At 35.4% G+C, this 21,706-nt stretch overlaps 2 protein-coding genes across 4 annotated transcripts in view; one reads left to right on the plus strand and one right to left on the minus strand.

The window, feature by feature from the left end:
* LOC138713592 (26S proteasome non-ATPase regulatory subunit 1-like) overlaps positions 1 to 21,706 on the minus strand; it is a 222,741-nt gene that overhangs the window by 74,543 nt on the left and 126,492 nt on the right. The gene's annotated exons all lie outside the window — the stretch shown is intronic.
* 5-HT2A (5-hydroxytryptamine receptor 2A) overlaps positions 19,145 to 21,706 on the plus strand; it is a 148,253-nt gene continuing 145,691 nt past the window's right edge. The window contains exons 1-2 of one of the 2 annotated variants that reach the window (XM_069845778.1): positions 19,145 to 19,894; positions 20,022 to 21,155. In XM_069845778.1, the coding sequence (XP_069701879.1) occupies positions 20,360 to 21,155 (796 nt within the window). In that variant the 5' untranslated portion in view covers positions 19,145 to 19,894; positions 20,022 to 20,359. Of the gene's footprint in view, positions 21,156 to 21,706 lie in introns of both variants that reach the window. The other variant, XM_069845777.1, reaches the window with a different exon arrangement.

The raw sequence follows: 21,706 nt of genomic DNA on the forward strand, positions 1-21,706 counted from the left end.
ACACTAATTTACTTGAATTTTTTAGGACAATTGTATTATCAAGACTGACTTACGAACAAAAGTGTAATTTAAAAAACAAATGACTGACTCCCTTGCTGTCAATGAAGGACACAACCAAAAGACAGACGCATACTTACGTAATGATACTAATATTGTGATTTCCCTAAGTATGACAGGGAGTGAGCTAATGTTATACGTAGGTATACGTGTCTATTTGTTAAGAGATATGTGTAAACCGTGAAATCATATTTTATTACGTCTCATTTGAGGTCATGCCTTATTGGTGTTACTTACGATGTTCCAACCAATCTTCGACTGCTGACTTGAAATTGACTACTATTTATTTTAAGACTGTATTTTTGTAATACGTTTTCTCATATTGCATGAAAGACAACTTGAGTTAGCTTCCCCTGCTCAAAATTTCATGCTACGCCACTGACTGTGACTCAAATAGATTGTCTTTTTTTTTTTTCAAGAAATTTGAGACGCATCACAAAATATCTATTCTTTTATGTAATCACATATTTACTAAGCTACATTAAACATTTTCATTACTGATATAACATGTTTGACAAGAAGGAAGCTGAATAACATTACTGATAATGTAAAGCATCATTTCATTTAATGAGTTGTGTTATTTAAAAATTATGTTTCCTTATTTAAATATTCATACACAATACTTTCTGCTTTTCGTGCTATTTCAAATAAAAGCAATAATGCTAACCTTCTTAGGTAGAATGTTTTGGGTATTAGGCATTAAAAGATGAAGTAATTGTAGTGCAACAACCTCGAGCGCTCGCGACCGAACGAGCAAACGTTTCAGTCGTCGGCTATAAATTCTCGACTGCCTGCGTTCGAGCGCACTACAACCACGGAACAGCTGGTCGAGGGGGTTCTACGTTCTGCTATGCAGAAAATAGAATCCTACATTGACCGGCAACTAAACAGACTACAGGACGAAATAGTGACATTCACTATTTCCTTACTCACTACAGACACAAACCCAACGAAACGACACACGACACTTGCCACAGCCAACCAGGCAGCCAGACGGCTTCTACGGAAACGAGTAGCCCACCACTTTGTTGGTAACAGGTTACGAGTCTCCCTAGCGCCACTACATAAACGTGACTAGAACTGAACTGACCAGAGCACTGGACTCTCCACCTCTCATTAACATCTGCGAGGCATGGTGCTCACTTCACTTCATTCATTTCATTCACAATTCAACTGATAGCGTGTACATGTCTCATATTATCATTTACAGGGGAAAATACACTACTGGTAGATGAGAGGGCAAACGGCTTTTAGCTGGGAACCTCGATCTAAGGTTAGTGAATTGCAAGTCGGTAACCAATGGAGGCATGGGATGCTTACCCTGCCTGCCATTTTAAATATCATTTATTCTTTCTCCGTCCCCTTTCATTCATCCTCATCCATTCGAGCGCACTATTTCCCGACTGCCTTCTTCACAACCGAAGACTGATCGGCAAGCTCCGTTCGGCCATTTCCGTGAGAATGCAGAGGTCTATAGTGGCCATTAGCCCTGTATCTATCTTCAGAGTTGCACATGTAGTGTAGAGAATAATATGGAGTCTTTAGACGCAATGTCAGTGCCTTTGAAAAAACAAGTGACGGAAACACAAACAGGGGCGACATTTCAGTTTTTGCCTTGGTTTCATTTGAGCAGTCATGCAACTCGTATTTTATTTTTTAAGCGTTTACAAAGCTGAATATTTCAGTATTAAAAGTAGAGTTCTCAATTATTTTTCCTTTAGTAGTACTACTCAATAATAATATTTTTTAAATCTTAAAATCGGAGAAGGGGGGGGGGAAGGCAAAACTCAGAAGGGCAATTGCCCTCCTAAAAGATGCCTCTGAACACAAGGCAGTGACATAATGTGTCACTGTCACAAGTGATGCAAGCCATATCAGTAAAACGAAACACACATTATTTTCGTTAACTTGTTACATTTTCTTGTGGTAGGAGTAAGTTACTTTCATTTTACTTTATTTTATTATTATTATTATTATTATTATTATTATTATTATTATCTTTTTTTTTTTTGCTTTGTAAGTGTGCTACAACGATATATTTGTTTCAGTAGCGTAGCCTGATTTTCAGACTGGGGTATGTAACCCAATTAATATAATTTAAAAGTGGCCTAACGGAAATGGAATTTCCCATATCTGTATCCAGCATTGCGTATATACCGAGTATAATTGTATCATGTAATATTAACACTGAATATATCTTGCTTGCTAATACAAATTTACAAGTATATTACGTACCTAGTAAAACTTCGACAAGTAATAGACACACTCAAAGGGTTTTAATAAACTTAGTTTAGAACTATGCAGTAAAAATAAAATTAATAAACTCACGTTTACTATCAGCCTACTTCTTGTAAATCAGCTGGATCCTCCGGTTTTTCTGAGCGAAGACGTCAATTACATCATCCTCAAATGAAGGTCGAGAACGTAGCTTCTGCAGAAGTTTGCTCTCAATGTTCATCAGAGCAAGGGCTGAGAGTCTTTCTTCTTACTGAGTGCTGCGAATGTAATCTTTTATTCTTCTCAAGCAGGAAAAAGATCTTTCTACCGAAGCACTAGTTGCGGGTATAGTCATGATCAAAGTTGTCAGTCTGAAAGTTTCAGGGAACACTGTGGAAAGATCCATTGTCTTCATATACTGGTGTAGCTCAAAAACACTAGTTTTCTTAATATCAGGATCACCATAAATCACACACAATTCACTTTTTAGTCCAATGAAATAAAAAAATATCTCGTAATTTGCCTTCAAACTTGATAGTGTCTCTTCCGTGAACCTTTTTTTGAAGTTAGAGAACCGTGCATGGTCAAGAAGACAGACAAATTGTAGCTTTGAAATTTCACTAAATCTCTGAGATATAGTTTGTCCTATGGTATCAATGGTTTCAAAAAATAATCGTCTATAATTGGATTTATCATTGTCGGTGCCGGAGACACTGCCAATACGAATTCTCTTTGCTTGAGGTTCAGAGTCAGTCTTATTCATTTCCTTCCAAAGCACGTCAAATTCGTTCCTATAATTATGCAGATATAGTTTGAAATTTTCTAACATTCGATTACAGTAAGCAATATCTGAAAGCTTTCTCTGTAGTACTTGGAAGAGAACATCAGAGTATTGAAATATGTTGGCAAAAATTGTCAAAAGGAAATTGAAAGTGAATTCTTTTAACTTGGTCCATAAGCCTCCTACACATGTAACAGTATCTTCAACCCATACCAATTCGGTGTTTTCATTTTTAACCACTGTTTCAAATAAATGTTCCATGTCAATTTTGTGTTCTTTTACTGTCCGGACTAAACGACTTTGGAAGTTCCATCGAGTCTGAGGTACAGATGGAATTCGTTTTTTCACATGCAAATCCAAAGCATGAACCCTCTTCGTTGATTTAGAAAAAAAATGTTCCAAAACCTGCCAGAGAAATAAAGATCTTAACTTGTTTGATAAAACTAGCTGACTGCGACAGCACAAGATTTAACTGGTGGGCGTAGCAGTGAACGAATATGGCTGATTTACAATGTTCTCTGAGCTTCGACTGCAATCCATTATGTTCCCCTGCCATGACAGCTGCCCCATCATATGTTTGGGCAATTAGTCTATCTGAACAAGAAAAGTCATTAATAATATTGAGAGCATGATTCAAGAGAGAATCTGATTTTCTGTCAGAACTTACATCTGTAAAGCAAATAAATCTCTCTTCAATATTACCGTCAACAATTACATAACGAAAGACTGTAGAGAGTTGTTCTTTATTGCTGACATCAGGAGTTTCGTCTAACAGTGAAACAAAAGAGGCTTCTGAAATTTCCTTCTTAATTTCACGATCATAAGTGCACTCACACTTGAAATCAAGTCATTCTGAATATCAGGTGAAGTTCCACGCAATACAGTTGACTTTCCTAAATGTTCTTTCAGAGACATGTCATATGTTGAAACTTCATCTATATACTCAATATAATTTCCTCTGTTTGAAGATCCCGCACTCTCATCGTGACCACGAAATGCAAGCCCTTGTTTTCCTAAAAAGCAAACAGCTCGTATGAAATGTGAAAGTACAGTATAGCTCTGTTTTTTTTTTTTTAACTTCATTGTTGTGCTGGTCAATAGAAAGTTTGTACTGATTACTTAAAGAAAATTCTATCCTTGGAGTTTTCCCGAACAATTTTAGTTGTTTTTCAGACATTATATGGTTACAAGAATAGTTATGTTTCTTGGCTGCCTTATAAATATTATTTAAATCTTCATAGCCATTGGTATCCCAAACGAACTTTTCATTAGAAAAGAGAAGGCAAGACCAGCAAAACAGTTTGTTTAAAGTCTTATAACCGCACAGCCACGACTCACTTTCATAAATCTTTACATTAAAATGCCTTACACACTTTTTTATGTTCGTAGTGATATTCAGTACGGGTTTTGGAGGGCCTGCTTTAATTACATCTTCCTTTTCACAAAACGTTAAAGTCTGGAAGCTCCTTACCTTCAATTTGTCGATTATACAACAATTTGTTTCCATATTTGATGCAACTTGCGACAATGAACACGAACCAATTTCCCTTTCACTCACTGCGTGACCTCTTGAATGTATATTGTCAGCGTACATACTTTGAGCCCTTAAGCGTGTAACACAAAGATCTTAACCTAAATAATTTATTTCAACACTAAACAATTAAGCGTTCAAAACAGTCTTCAGTGTTCACAAATGAAAAGAGTACACATTTTGGAACAAATAACTCACTCATCATTCTTTATAAGTCGCTGGAAATAATATTATAATACAAGCATAACTATACGACAATATGTATTACAACGTCGTACATACCCAGGGTCCCGCGCATGCTCACTGCACGAGTTTCCTCGGGCTGACGACAGGTGTCGTCGAGACGTTGCGAAGTGTTTTTAAACATCAAGCGGGCCGTGCCCATAGAGATAGTATAATACTTACTAATAGTCGCGCCTTCTGTTCAAGGTGATTAAAACAGTGCGAATTCAAAATCAAACATTCTGGGAAAACTTGATCTGTCCGAAAACGATTATATGTTACAATATTATAATTCATAATTCAGAGTCACCTTGAAGGAAATTGCAGGGTATGTAATACATCTCTCACATCCATGGACGCTACGCTAAGAGTTCATTTGAGCATAACAGTAAATAGTATAGAAATGACACTACCAGCAGGGTGCGAATTAACGGGGGGGATGAGGGAATTTTCCCCCTGGTGAAAAGTTATCCCCCTCTCATAAATTCTTATTAACACCCCTGCCAGGGATAACTTCTATCTCCCCTCACAAAATATAATTGAAGGGTTAGCGGGAAGAACGATGAGGGTCCATAAAATGAAATTTTTAGTTAGAGGTGTCATATATTGGATTACGTTGAGAACTAATAGAGGCTTTCATGGTTATTACAAAATCTCCAGGTGCAATAAAAAAATTAAAAGTAAATGCTATTACACATACGAATTAAAGCAGAATGTTTTAGAATTTAAAATTCATTTTTCTCTGGACCCTCATCGTTCTTCTCGCCAACACTTCAATTGTTTTAATACGAGTATGCTTTATAAAGTACAGTATAAAGTAACCAAAGAAAATAATATTCATATCACTGGCAAGCTGACAACAATCAATAACTTAGGAATTACACACCTTATCTTAAGCTGCTCATGGATATAATTATTATTATAATCGAAATGCAATACAAGCAACTCAGTGCGACCAATCGTTGAGCCGCATCGAATGAGGATAATAATAATTTTATGTATGGTATTCTCTATCTAGGATTCTATCCCCCCCTCCTCAGAAATCTTAATTCGCACCCTGACTACCACTATTATATGAGCCGTTCAGAGCAGAAGTGGTGTAAGTCAGAAATGGGTAATGAGAGTTAAAGTAAACATTCTGTAAAATACAGCGCAAAGTAGCAATTAATATTACATTTATTTAAATTATTAGTAGTCAGTGAATAGCACGAAGGACATATTAAGTGCTACTTTGCGCTGTATTTTACAGAATTTTTACTTTAAACCTCATTACCCAATTTTGACTTACACCAGTTCTGTTCTGAACGGCTCATATTTCCAAAGTATTGACCTTACTACGAACGTGCATTCGAATAGGGGTCTATGTTGCGCAGATGGGTCGGAGGTTGATAGTTTAGGGTCTTCGTTTCAAAATTCAAATGCAGTTCTCTCGGGACCACTTTAATGTAACACAGACCGTTCGGTCGAATGCTTCTAATTTTTTTTATCCAAATCCTGTATCCGTGGTACACAATATTAAAATACGTCAAAAGAAATTATGCAAACACACTTCTAAGTCACTGGACTCACTGTAGTATTTTAAGTTTAATTCATATAAATGCTGAAGAATTAAATGAAGGTAATGATGATGATAATGATTATGATGATAGTATTGGTATGTGGTATGATGATGTTTGTTAGGGAGTTATGTAACTGTCTTGATGAAGAAAGGCTGGAAAAGATGTAACTGCTATTGATGAAAATGTATAATAATCTAAACGGTGGCGCTGATGTATGTGTTAGTAAGGATTGCAATTGAGGAGCAAATATTCAAAAGAGACTTTGTTCTTCAAATCGAATTTTAGGATATGAACAATAAATGCATTTTATTATCTTCCCAGTAGTGTCACAATTGTGTACTGGCTACTTAATTAATGAATATCAATCTGTTCAGAATGTAGTAAAACTAAGTATTCAAATCAAATTCAATTGAAGGGTTCAGAACCATGGTGAGCCAAGAGCCATTTACTAAAACCGTAGAAAACAAGGATTAAAATGAGGATATTACCATAATTCAATGGAAACATATAGCAAGTAATATAAAGTATACACATTAAAACTAAATGATATGTCAATCTTCATTAAACTATGGTATTCACGTAACTGTAACCCTTGCTTTCTCCGTTTTTAATAAATGGCGCTTGGTCCACTATGGCTCTGAACCCTTCAATTGTCATTGTATACATATAATATAAATGTTTGGACAGAATTACTTATGATTGAACAGACTGAATATTGTTGGTATTGTTTGTCACAATGCTGGACATACTAGTACCTTTCGATTGGAGGTACCGTACATGCCAAAATATTATTGCAATTATTTTATGAAGTAGTTTTGAAACCAACTTGACCTAAGTCAAAGAAGACTTACAAAAAGGAACAAACAAAATTTCATCTCAAGAAAACATTAAACTATACTGATCAAATATTCCTTCACAGGCCTTTTTAACTTGAAAACCACAATCGTCTTCTAAACATCACACATTGGATTTCCCTCTTCATCTGAAACTTTAAAAAGAGGATAAATGAAGAGATTTTATACCACTGCAGATCTATCTCGTTGTGCCAATTCTCACCAAAGCGGTCGGCCTGGTTGGCGCAGTTGGTATAGCGCTGGCCTTTTATGGCCAAGGTTGCGGGTTCGATCCCGGGCCAGATCGATGGCATTTAAGTGTGCTTAAATGCGACAGGCTCATGTCAGAAGATTTACTGGCACGTAAAAGAACTCCTGCGGGACAAAATTCGGGCACATCGGCGACGCTGATATAACCTCGGCAGTTGCTAACGTCGTTAAATAAACGTAACATTTTTTCACCAAAGCGTTTGACTAGAATTTTCCTTACATATTCTGTTTTCTCTCAACTTCTATGTTCAACAGATGTATCATATTGTATTTCCTTATTTCATTAACTTCTCTTCCATTCAAACGCTCACCTTTCTTTAAGGTCTCTTGATTAGCATCCCCTCCACTCACAGTGCAATCAGATTCCATGAAAATTGAAGACCTCCCCGGAATAAGGATGTAACAGTACACCTCACTTGACGATATACTGTGTCAGAGGAAGAACAATATTGGTTGTGTACATCTGACGTGTGATTAGTGTAATATGTTACTAGGCAACGAAGGGGGAAAGGAACTGGCCACCCTACCTGATTATCTCCTGGCTTAATGGCCTCATGAGTGATTCCTTATTTGGTAAATCATGAGGTTCAAACTTGTCTTCGAACAGTTGACTAAACAACAATTTACTTGAATACTGAAAATATACCACCTCACCATAATGCATGAGTCAGCTCCAATGGAGCACATGCAATGCATTTTGGAACACTGGTTTCCAGGGTAACCCGGCTGTGATTTGCTGGAAGTGACAGGGTCGTGTTTGATTGTATTCAGTTTGTGGACATAAGTTATTTTTGAAAAAAAAAAAAAAACTCAATTTTTACATTGCGTTATACATGGGATATACATTTTTTAATCGCTTTGATTGTACTGAAATGTGCAGATGATTTTTCTAATGGGAAAACAAAGTTGTAGTCAATTTTTTATTTTGTGAAGAAAGTCTCTTTTAAAAGTTTGCTCACCAATTGCTTTGATTGGACAAAGTCTCTTTTAAAAGTTTGCTCCCCAATTGCCTTGATGAAAAAGAACGACTACGAATTCTGAAATCATATATTCCAATGTCTCAAGAAATGTTCATAAATCCAAAATAAAATTTTAATTCGGAATATGTATGATAAGTCTTTCTTGTGTTAAATTCTAACGTACCTTGTTTACATGTTTCGACCTATTTATAGGTCATCCTCAGAACTGGTCGTTGTTGGTCTTGGTGCCTTTTGTTTTGTTTCCTGTGAGGGTGTGTTCGTATGGTATAATGTAGAATCAAAGAGTGTGTGTGTTCTGAAATTGAGTTGTGTGTTGAGAATTTCATTGGGGTGTGTTTTCGTGTGTCTGTATACAGTATTTCATATTGTTCTAGTGGGTTTGGTTTCTGGCTTTTTGGTTGGATGTGTAGTATTTCCTTGTCAGTGTTGATGTCTCTGTGGGTGTGGTCAGCATTTTTGATATGTTCTGCATATGTAGAGGTGTTTTGTAATTTTGTTACGTTAGAATTTAACACAAGAAAGTCTTATCATACATATTCCGAAGTGATACAGTGTTAAAAGTTTTGTAATCTAGATGCAAAATTTTAATATTGATGTGCGTTTCAAAACGCAATTAAGTCTCTTTTTACTGTTGCAGATTTCTGAGATCACGTTCTCTTACTCTCCATTCTTTTCTTGAAAAATTAGTTTTTCTGGACACTGTTTTTTAAATGATACTCTTAATTATTCTCTGTATTATTTCAGATAATGAGGTGTGGCTAAGACATATCACTTCTCTATTTCCGCAATACGGTTTTTGTGCATGTTTACGACAAGGATACGGGCGATTTGACCTTCCTAATAGGACATGTTCACAAGTAGCTCGTCTGCAACACACGTCTCCGTGGATACTTCAAGGGACATGGTTTCCTTTCATCGTGCATTACAGAGCCTTGCCATTAATGACTCAATATCTGCTTACTTAACTAATTAACTTTCATAATTAACTTATAAACCACATAGTTCGTCAATCGTAATTTCGGATGATGTCATGTTCAGATGTATAACAAGTGACGTTAGAAATATTCACTCTTTCCATTTCGTTTTGAAAGAAAATCAATATATTACATACAGTACATCGAACGCAAAAGTATTTACTATAAGTGCACTAGGAAAACTGCACCAAAATGTAGTACACTGCCCATTATTATAAATGTTGCCGCAAATACACAACATCAACATAAACGCATTATGTAACAAAGCTCAGTCAACCAAAACGTAAAAAAAAGCAACGATAATGCAAAAAGTATTGACATAGTTGGTTGTAATAAGTAATTTTGAGGTAGGCCTTATCATAGTACCAGTCCCAAGCCCGAATAAAGGAGTGAATGGCTGATAAAATTATCTTAAGGGATCGACTGATGTCGAGGAGGGTACATTCAGTAAAACCACGTACATAATGCCAGCAAATCCTACCCTGGTAGCGTTGGTTGAGGGAAACTGCCTTTAGACTAATACGATATCTAGGACCGCTCTTAGGCCTACATAATAAACAGAAGAGCCCTTAGCCCTTCTATTTGGGGATTAATCGTATGATCAACAACCCCATATTGTAAAAAAAAAAACAACAACAAAAAAAAACAAAAAAAAAAAAACAGTTTTTGAGAATCTCATAGAAAAGAGAGGTGAAGTTCATACATGAAGTTTAAACGGCATGTAGCATAATAGCAGCAAGGGAATAAACGGTCAATGGGAGAAAGAGGTATCAATTTAACTATACTGCCATCTAGCGACTGCAAAAGAAGTCACGTTATAACACTGATGGAACTGCATGGAGTAATAACTTGTAGCAGTACTTCCATCTAGCGGTCGTTACCAAAAAATTCATTTTCGATAGTGGAGATCCTGGTGTTTGTTCTCTTTTAGGACACTGTCATTTCATAACATGGGAATGGCCAATCTGATATATAGTCTACGTCATCAGGATGTTGGTTAGGCGTACTACTGAATCCACGAAAATAAAAATACTGCGGTTAGGTGCGATAGTTTGTATGCGATAATTCTATACGGCTTTGACTGGTTCAAATTCAACGTATTCTTACAGCCCATTTGTGAATGAATGTAAGATGAGTGTAATAGTCAACCTTATTCAATTCTCTAATTACGTAACTATTCATAATTTTATTTTTCTGGATATACCCGTTGCTCGCCGCTAAAACTCAATTTTAGTTTATAAATAGTTATATTTATTTATTTCATTACAAGGAATACATCTCACTTGATATGCGTCAAAGCAGGAACAAATTGTCAGTATATATCTTAAGTCTGATAGTGGAATATGTTAATAGTCAGCGATATAATATATGCAATGGAGGGGGAAAGACACTGGCCACCATACCCCAGTATCTCCTGGCTTGCCTGAGTGATACATTAAAGGTGTCACTTATGAGTAGGGCTAGGTTTCTCAGGAAATAAATATTTCATTCGCATTAAATTAGAAACTGAGTTTTAAGTTTCAGACAAGGTCACCTGAGTAGGCTATATAGAGTGAATCGGGGGATGACTATCGGGGGAAGATGCTTATTTCTTTGTAGTTTCACATTCTTCCAAGAGAGAGCGTCACGCGCATGTCTTCATGATCATTGAGACAGTTGAATGTCTGTAGAGTGGAAGCTAACTCATTTTGCCACGTGTTCTTGTTGTGACAAGAAGAAAAGCAAGAAAACAGCTGATATTTCTGTTATAAAATAATTGCCAAGGTATGTTACAATTTTAATACATCGATGAATTCGTAATAACTGTCAAACATTTGTAATGGATATTGTAATAAAGGTTCTAAAGTTTGTATTCTTAACAACCAACGACCTTGTTTCGTCATCTTAGGTTGCGTCATAGCACTATGCATCTTTCCCCGATACTTGGGGAAGATGCTCAATTTTTTTCGGAGTAAGATGACAAATTGTTGCAAGAGATTTATTTTTTGTTTTCTTGCAGGGAATGCATAAAAATAACGTAAAGCTCTCTTACAGAAGTAAATGGATTGAGAACAGCCTTCAACTTGCGATAGAACATGTTAGAACAGGGGGTATGAACTGTTTCAGAATATCGCAAGGATACAGGATTCCTTACTGTACCCTTAAACGCCACCTAATAAAGAATGATGACAAAAAATGTATTGGATTGAATTCATTGTGTGCAAGAAGTGATTTCAAGAGTCTTGCACACGGCAATAAAATATGTGCAATGACTGTGTTGCTAAGTAGTGATAAACGAGAAAGTGTCAATGAGCTTCAGATTAAGTCATTTTTGTTATATATATATATATATATATATATATATATATATATATATATATATATATATATCAAAGTTCAGGTAAAATGCATATATCAGTAACTGTTTTAATTGTATTTGCCATCTCACCCGACTATCGGGGAAAGATGACTATATAGCAGGTAAGAAGAAAACCTGTATCTAAAAACAAAATACTTAATGTTTTCTGTTTTGTACCAAAAATATAGTTTCAAAATACCTTCCAGATTTTGATATTCAATATGAAATTCAAAACTAAAAGAACAGTATCTTAAATTTTCAATCTAAGATAAAGTGGGGCACCTTCCCCCGAGCCACTCTATTTTAAATTTTATTTCACATAAAAATAAGTATTTTGACATTTCATGTAAATACATATTCTCAAATACTCACATAAAAATACAGAAGTTCAGTTTTCATTAAATAATTTTCGACAAAAGTCACTTTTTAGACTAATCATCACCGGAATGTAAGTAACACGCAAACAATAATATTGTGATATTTGTATGATTCTGCTTGTAAGTTATCGCCACGTTGCACAGTGTGTAAAAACACAAATCTAGGTGGACAGAATTAATAATCTCTCTGCATTCTAACGAACTGTTACGAAACTTTGCACAGACCTTATAAGGGTGGTTCTGAAATTAAGTGGAAATTCACGTATGAATTTTTCGGAGAAAAAACACTCAATCCTACTTCTGCAAACCTAATATACATACAAACTGACTAGTCATACTAGTCGAGCAAAATATAATGAGGTGGGCGAGACCTCATTCATATTTGATACTAATATACATCAATTTCTTTATTTATATGAAATTAGAAAAAGCATTCTGTTGAACTCAAGAGAGAAATAATTTCTTCGAAAACAAAATTTTAATTTTTTAAAAGGCATGGAGGTGTCAGCAGCTTCCATGGAGGTGATCAGTGCCTTCTCCTACTATCCTGTTTGCTGTCCTTTTCAATACTCCACCAATGCCATCAGGAGCCCTTTTCCATGACCATTCTCAGTATAATTCCAAACAAGTCCTTTCTTGCAAAATCTGTTAAGATAAATAAGCTTGAAATAAAGCATTTTATTGCTATGATATTGAGTGATGGGGCTATCGCTGAGGAAAATGATTGTATTTATTGCACCTGTCAGATTTTGAGCATAATTAAGTATTAAGAACTGGTAGGCCTGATCTTCATTTGATATTTCATTGTATTGTGATTTCCTTCCTGGCCTATCTTTATTAGCCCCTTCAGTTAGACTCACGTGTCAAAGATTTGAACTTCTCTTTTAATATTCGTGGCATTTTATCTGTGAAATACAAAAAGAGATAAAAAAGAGACACAATTCACACAACCTCATGCCTCAATTTCTATTACACGGCTTAAATAAGAACATTAACAATAGTCACATTGAATTGCGTTTATTTGATTGGATTTAATCAAGTGTAGTAATATAGATAGAGAATTATTGAATAAAGTATCCGGCAGTGAAAAGTCACTATAAGAAATGAAAAAAAAGTATATTTCACCTAAATTATCAGAATAAAGAACACAGTCAAACTGAAATTTGAAAGTTACCAACATTTATTTTGTGAGCAACCAAATTAAATACAGATTTAATAAGATTTATTTCAGATCTGAAGACATTCAGATTTACACATGACAAACAAACAAGTGTTCCTTAAATTCAGTAGCATGGACCTATTTTATTACTTATTTAAAGTAAACAGAAAAGGGTTTATATTATTGAAGAGGTGGTCTGAACTCTGGAATACATACTTTTATGCCGGTAAAATTATTATTCTTCATACAGCGTGTCTCAGCTCAAGTAGTATCTTCGTCACCTCCATGGCATCAGTGTCACATCCACGGAACTCTGATATCCATGGAGGTGACTTCCATGAATGTTTAATTTTAATTTTATTGGGTTATTTTACGACGCTGTATCAACATCTAGGTTATTTAGCGTCTGAATGAAATGAAGGTGATAATGCCGGTGAAATGAGTCCGGGATCCAGCACCGAAAGTTACCCAGCATTTGCTCGTATTGGGTTGAGGGAAAACTCCGGAAAAAACCTCAACCAGATAACTTGCCCCGACCGGGATTCGAACCCGGGCCACCTGCTTTCGCGGCCAGACGCGCTGACCGTTACTCCACAGGTGTGGACTCCATGAATGTGACAAACTTACTTCCCTCCAATATTTCTAACTTATAAATAACCTAACCATGAGATTTTAAATAAAGACAGAAAAATACATGAAATAAAACTTAGTTATGAAGAAATTTCAAATAAAACTACTAAATTAAAGTTATTGAAAACATGGAGGTGACATTCAATAAAAGTACGCCTTGTTTTCCCTACGTATTTTTTTTTAAAAACAAGAATAAATAATTCGTTACCTTCTATTACAAAGATCCTCAGACAAAGCAGAAGACTCATGCTTCAGCCAAGCACATGTCCACGCTTGTGTTGCCTACTAGTGAGTTTTCATTGAACCTGCAATGCAATTCCATGGAGGTGACCTTGCCTCCATGGATACAGTTTAATGGGTTTGCAAAAATAAAATAGGTTTATGTTTCTTTCTGATCTATTTAAAATAATACTAGATAATGTCTTTTGATTTATTTACAGTAGTTCAATATTAATTTCCTTTATAGTAAGATATGCAATAACCCAGTTTTGTTTGAAAGATGGGCCAGTGGACAATACATGGAGTTGACATCCCGCATATATGTATTTTCATTAATATTAAGTAAATTGTGTTAAAAAATCTATTAATTATTACTTTCTGACTCTTGATAATGGCAATTCATTTGAGAACATATAATAAAAATAAAACTATATTTTAATAGAATATAAAACAGAAGAAACAAAAACGCGGACACAAATTCTCACTTAGTTTCAGAACCACACGTAAGTAGCAGTAGCAGTAGTAGTAGTAGTAGTAGTAGTAGTAGTAGTAGTAGTAGTAGTAGTAGTAGTAGTAGTAGTAGTAGTAGTAGTAGTAGTAGTAGTAGGTTTATTTTGCCTGGCAGAGTTAAGGCCATGAGGCCTTCTCTTCCACTCAATCAGGTTTCAATAATATACATGAGATACAAAATTTGATTACAAAACAACACAAAAGAAAATACACATATTTTTTCTGTACAAACTCTAATTACGTTTGTGTAAAAGGAACTAGTCCTCAATAATAATAATAATAATAATAATAATAATAATAATAGTGGCTTTATTTAATCTGGGAGAATTAAGGCCATACAGCCTTCTCTAACATTCAACCAGGAGTAGTTAGGTGGTTTTAAACAAAATTAGTAACTTCTCTCCATTCTAGCGGATTTTTATGAAAAACTGTATTTGAGGTACAGCTAACATACATTTTTTGTGTAGAAACTCTGATTATGTTTATGTAAGAGAAACTATCCCTTCATAGAGGTGACTTTATACAAAAGTAGTAATATTTCTCCTCTTATAACATATTTATATTAGAGTTTATGCATGTGTTACAGATAGCATAGGCTAATTTATGTGTAAAAACATTGATTACGTTTGTATAAGAGGAACTACCTTTTTATCGGGGATGGTTTTAAACAGAAGTAGTAACTTCACTTCTATATAACAGATTTTTACGAAACTTTGTATGGAGTTACAGGTAGCATATCTTTTTTTACAGAAAGTCTGATTACGTTAATGTAAGAGGAACTATCCCTTTATATGGGATGCATTTATACAAAATTAACAACACTTCTCTTTTACATAACCAATGTTTATGAAACAGTGTACAGGGCATACAAGTAGCATATATTTTTAAGTGCAAACTCTGATTACATTTGTACTTATTTAAGATTAAAGATGTTCTTAGAAATATGATATAGTACGTCAAAATACTAAAACACAGATTAAATATGCTTTTAGAAATATGATGTAAACGTCAAAATATTAAAACCACAGATTAAAGATGCTTTATAAATATGATGTACATCAAAATACACACTTAAATAGGTCACTGTACAGTTTTGCAATAGTCACTTATGAAACAAATCACTATATTACATATTAAGGTTGAATCCGGATTCAGAAACTATTCACTTAAAATTGTATTGTAAGATGTATGTGGAATAATGTAATATTTTAATACAAAATTATGATGATTTAGTTATTGTACTTATAGTCTGAAGATGCTGTAAGGCGAAAACGTTCACTAATGTAATAGAGGAAATAATATAATGTAATATATTGTTTGACTAATTCTTTACACAGATGTCTTATTGACTGATATTTAATAGTGGAACTGAATGCAAACTGGTAATAAATGTATGAAATGAACATTGTGGGTGCGCTTCGAAAAAGAAAAACGTAGTTTTGAAAATGAACCGGAAAAAATAAAAGAATGGCTGCAGGGAGAGTAACTATTGAATTATCACCAACAAAATCAAGGAAGCAATGTGATATATCGCATAACAGATTACAGAATTGAACAAGATAAAGAATGTTCAAGCAAGTAAAGCGAAAAGGTTTCTCTCTACTCATTCAGACGATTTTTCAAACACTAATTTATTTTCCGTAAATTCTAGAAAGAGTGTTGCCAGTAGTGTTTCCACACAAGGAATTTCTATAAGCAAATGCCACAACTGCAGCATTAATATAGCAATTTCATAAAACATGTGTTAAGAAGTTATGGTTATCAATAAAATAGTTGTTAATGCAATTTAATTTGTGTACGTTTCCTCACCACAAACAGTAGGCCTGGCGTTGTTCCAACCGTTTCTTGACCGGCTGTGACATCTGGTAGCAAATAAATTACAATCGATGCAAACACTTGACTGTTAAAATAGACTACTTTTCACACGCTACCGTATAACATGATTCAATAGTCAATTTTTAAGACATGTGCCTGAAGTTTCTGGAACTGCTGTCTAGAAATATATTAGACCCAGCTCTAACAGCTACATTGAATTAAGGATTCCTATTCCCTGGAAATGGATTATTTATTCGTCCAATTTCATTGCAAGCGACAGGGGAGATCAGAAACCTTGTTTGTTTTCATGTAAGACGTGACGAAAGATTGACTTGAAAACCAAGCACTCATAATCGGGGGGGAAAAAAAGATATAAATAATGGGTAAAAATTACAATTGAAATGGAGGTGTCCCGATTATTCCAAACAGAATTCCGATTTATAAAAATTCGAACTGCTGCATCTAACCTACTCATAACTTGGTCACCGATCGCACCTCAACCGAAATTCCGAGGATTCTGGTGGACACAAAAGAGGTAAGGTAATTAATTATACGGAGTACTGTTTAAGCTGTGCCTTACAAATTGCAAAGAGTCGTTGAAAAGATGGATAGGTAGACTAGAGAGACAGACAGACTAGACGGAAAACAGAGATAGAGACAGACATAGACAGATAGATGGATGGATGAATGGATGGATGGATGGATGGATGGATGGATGGATGGATAGATAGATAGATAGATAGATAGATAGATAGATAGATAGATAGATAGATAGATAGATAGATAGATAGATAGATAGATAGATAGATAGATAGATAGATAGATAGATAGATAGATAGATAGATAGATAGATAGATAGATAGATAGATAAACACACACAAATACGCTTACCTGCTATTGCATACTGAGGTACGATGTTCGTCACGAAACGAATACTGAGCCGCCTCTTTGAATTACGACAAGCAGTAATGTGGTTTCTTTCATAAATGAATTATGATGTGGTGAAATATTTCAAAAGTGATGATTGACTTTGTCAATTTGCTTACTTGGCAGACATATTCAGCAAGCTTAATCTCCAATTACAGGGGTTTGATGAACATATACAGTAGGTAAAAGCGACAGGACGTGAAATATTGTATTTTGGGTGAAAGGTCTTGAAAATTGGAATTTTGCAGTATTTCAAACTCTCCATGAACTCATTTAAGAAAACGAATTAGCTATTAGTGATACTGTGTTTGAAATCAAAGTTTTATTTGAACAACCTTGGTGAATTTTTATATGAAATATTGTCATCTGAAATACTTTCCACACCTTCAGAAGGAAAACAAAACACACGAATAGGTGACAATCCTTACCACACCAGAACACTCACTTCCTCTGAACTTCCATTCAAACTGAAACAATATTTATTTGAAATGTCTACAGACAGTTCGTTGCAATAACCTTTCAAAAGATATCAATTAGCGACTTTTGGACTTCAGCACGCAAAGAATTCCAAGAAACGAGTAACACTGAGATTTCAAAATTTACCCCATTCCCGTCAACATACTTGTGTGAACAAGGTTTTTCAGCGCTGATAATAAAAACCAAGCACAGGAATCCCATGAATTCTTTCACTCGCCAACATTCGTCCAAGCATAGAGTTCTAGCTTCAAAGAAACAAGCCCATCCCTCTCACTGACTGGGTATGTAAAAAATGATGACATTTATTCTATAATACTAGTTGATAATTAGGAACATTAAATCAGACGTCTGAGATGGGCAGGGCATGTAGCACGTACGGGCGAATCCAGAAATGCATATAGAGTGTTAGTTGGGAGACCGGAGGGAAAAAGACCTTTGGGAAGGCCGAGACGTAGATGGGAGGATAATATCAAAATGGATTTGAGGGAGGTGGGATGTGATGATAGAGACTACTCAGGATAAGGACCGATGGTGGGCTTATGTGAGGGCGGCAATGAACCTGCGGGTTCCTTAAAAGCCATTCGTAAGTAAGTTGATAAATATTGCAGTGTACATATTTTCTTTTACAATATAAACTCTTGTTTTTCCCTGCTTCAATGACATTTTACATAATTCATTACGCCTACTGTTATTATTATATCAATAATTACTGTATGTATAATAATTATAATAATCTATTTTGCATACAACATAAATATAGTTTTTGTTATTTGTTATATAACTGTAATCCAGTTTGAGGGTACATCAGCAAAAATAATCAGTACCACTATTACCACTGCATTAGATAAATTAAAGGTGAAACATAGGCCTATGTATTTAAAAGACTAGACGGATGAAATACATGGTTAACAGAAATATTGTAATAAATATATAAAAGTATTTTGTGAAAATATTAGACTAAATTAGGCAGACTGATACATGTAGTGTTAAAATATAAATGAACGAATATTATGATAGGCTGGTCGGCAGTTTGCAAGGCTGTAAGAAATTAGTTACCGGTACTAAATGTAATCCAAAGAATTAAATCTAATCATTTACTGAGCAGATAAAAATGGATAATTTTGTAAGTATGAGCGATATGATAGATACTAGTACTGTGGTGAGCGTTAAGAAATGGTGAATAATGGCACTATTGAGTACGCGTGCGCAGGACGGATGGCGTCATAGAGTAGGCAGAGTGCAGCCGGCAGTGCCTTGCTTCACGCACGAGGGAATAGTTGCCCGCGGAGAAATGTACGTGTCGGCGGCACGCGGTGGATGAGTTGCAGACACATCAATGCCAATAAGTTTACGTAACAGAAATTAATTTAATCGTGAATAGAACAAAAAGCGGCATTTTTTTTCTTAACAAAGCCTCTTGTCATGTCAATGTCCCGATAGTTCGTTATTGTAAAAATTTATTCGATTGCCTTGGATATCGTTAATCACGAGAAACGGAAATTATTTCAGCATTAATAAATAAATTGGCTGACTTGATTATAAAGACATCAAAGAATTTTTTTTTTCGATTATACTACAGTATACTACATATTGTATTAGTTACCAAGAACTTCAAGAAAGATTAACGACACTTGTGTTTTTAACCGCGAACATTAAAAAAAAAAAAAAAAAAAAGAAAGACATTTTCGATTATCCAGTTACATTACACTGATTATATGGGTTATCGGTAACTGCAAAGAACGAATATATTATATACATATATATGCGTATATGTATGTTGTGTGTGTTTGTTTTTTGGAACTTGGAAAATTAACGTAAAGTAATTATGTTTCAAATACAATTACTTTGTACAAGAATAAAATCAAATTTCTCTTTACGGATATTTTTCTTGTGATAGGCGAATAAAAGTACTCTTGAGTAGCTCTGTAGCAGGTTGCTTTCCAATTAGTAGAGGGTATTACGAAAAGAGAAACAGGAACGAGGCCGCGCTGCAGGTTGTTACCGCTACTGTGCTACCTGTGAGTTTCTTGTATAGCATACTTCACACAATTCTCGAAATAATTTGATTATAAATCGTGTCACAAAAATTGGAAACTTATATTAGTGAACTGTTAACATTAATTCCGTAATTTATTTTCACCATAGATACATACAATTGAACTAAGCGATTGTTATCTTCATAAAACGCTATGTAAACTCAAAGGTTGGACAGGTTTTCACAAAGCGCTCAAACGACTTTATTTATGGAAGCCGAAACAAGACGTGTGAGTTTCATAAGAGTGTTTTATTCTTCGACACAAGAGTGCCGTTATTCCGTACTGTGGTGCTGCGAAGTGCTTCGAGATCCTTTGATTGTAAAGATGAATACAAGAATGCTTTACAGTTACTAAAGCATGTGTTAAAAATAAAAAATAAAAAGAAAACATGTTACCGTCGAAATCCGTAATAAAAGAGTACACAAGATTTTGTAATAAAATTAAGTGATGGCTAGAAATACGAGCGTCAGTGGCGGGTGGGTGACACAGTTCATGTGTCAGATGGTGTCCTCGGGCGTTAACACGTCTTTTATCCCATCTTGTCCCGACTTGTACATCAACAGCAGCAAGGCCGCGATGTTGGACTGTACTCAAGAAGAATTCGGTGACTACCAATACTTCCTGTGCTCATCCGCGAGGTGCGTCCACTGTGCCGTCGACTCTCCCAACATGCTGAACATGACGCTGCGACTCTGGGGCGAGGATGACGACGAAAGCGGCAGCTTCATCTGGGCGAGGCTTCCCAGTGTTATCAAATCAATTTCGTGTAAAGTAGGTGGCTTGGTAGATATATTAATGGACTGTAGTGATGCTAAAAGTGTTGATGTGGGACATGAAGACATCGTTTCGGCAATGGGAACCGAGAAGGTGTCTCATACCGAGGAGGAATTATCTCTATGGGAGGAGAGTGAGTGGAATAAGTCCGCGATTCTGCAGGAATATCTGAAGTGTTCCTTGCACAGTGTGTTGACGAATACGGAGCCCACGACGGAGATCGAGGCCACGTCTTCCGTAGCAATAGGCGACGGAATGAACTGGATGTCTCATCACCACGAATGGACTTTCCTCTTCGTGTTAGTTTTTATAGTGGCTGGAGGTGTGGGCAACATTCTTGTGTGTCTAGCTGTTTGTCTGGATCGACGACTTCAAAATGTCACCAATTATTTTCTCCTATCACTCGCCATAGCGGATCTACTAGTAAGTCTCTTCGTTATGCCACTTGGGGCAATACCGGGCTTCTTAGGTAAGTTGCAATAATAAATACATAAGGTGTTCTTTTTCATAGTAAAATTGTTATATTTCATGTTCACACTTGTCTGATAGGCTAAGAAATTCAACGCGAGCAAGCCCGCAATGGTTCAGAGAAAAAGACGCACACATGCACGCTAGCGCGCGCGCGCACACACACACACACACACACACACACACATACACACACACTGTATTCTAAAACCCACTTTTTCCGGATGCTAATAATAAGTAGGTATTTTATGAAAATCTCTAAATCGAATATTTGAAACCCAACACCAATCATAAAAGTCGTGTATACACACAAGAAGATTGTGCAATACTCTAGGAAATTATTTCTGATATAATTCTAATGAAAAAAAAAATCACATAAAGCCATGACATATTTTTAAAATTGATTAAGATACACGCTTCTGTAAGTTAAACATGAACGTGAAAATTATGAAGGTATGGTGATTTAAATATATAGGGAAATGGTACTGGAGGTGTCACAAATGTATTAAAGTACATTCACATTATTACTCACCAGACAAAACTGTATTAAAT

This window comes from Periplaneta americana, chromosome 14 (genome assembly GCF_040183065.1).
Source record: "Periplaneta americana isolate PAMFEO1 chromosome 14, P.americana_PAMFEO1_priV1, whole genome shotgun sequence".
Lineage (NCBI taxonomy): Eukaryota > Metazoa > Arthropoda > Insecta > Blattodea > Blattidae > Periplaneta > Periplaneta americana.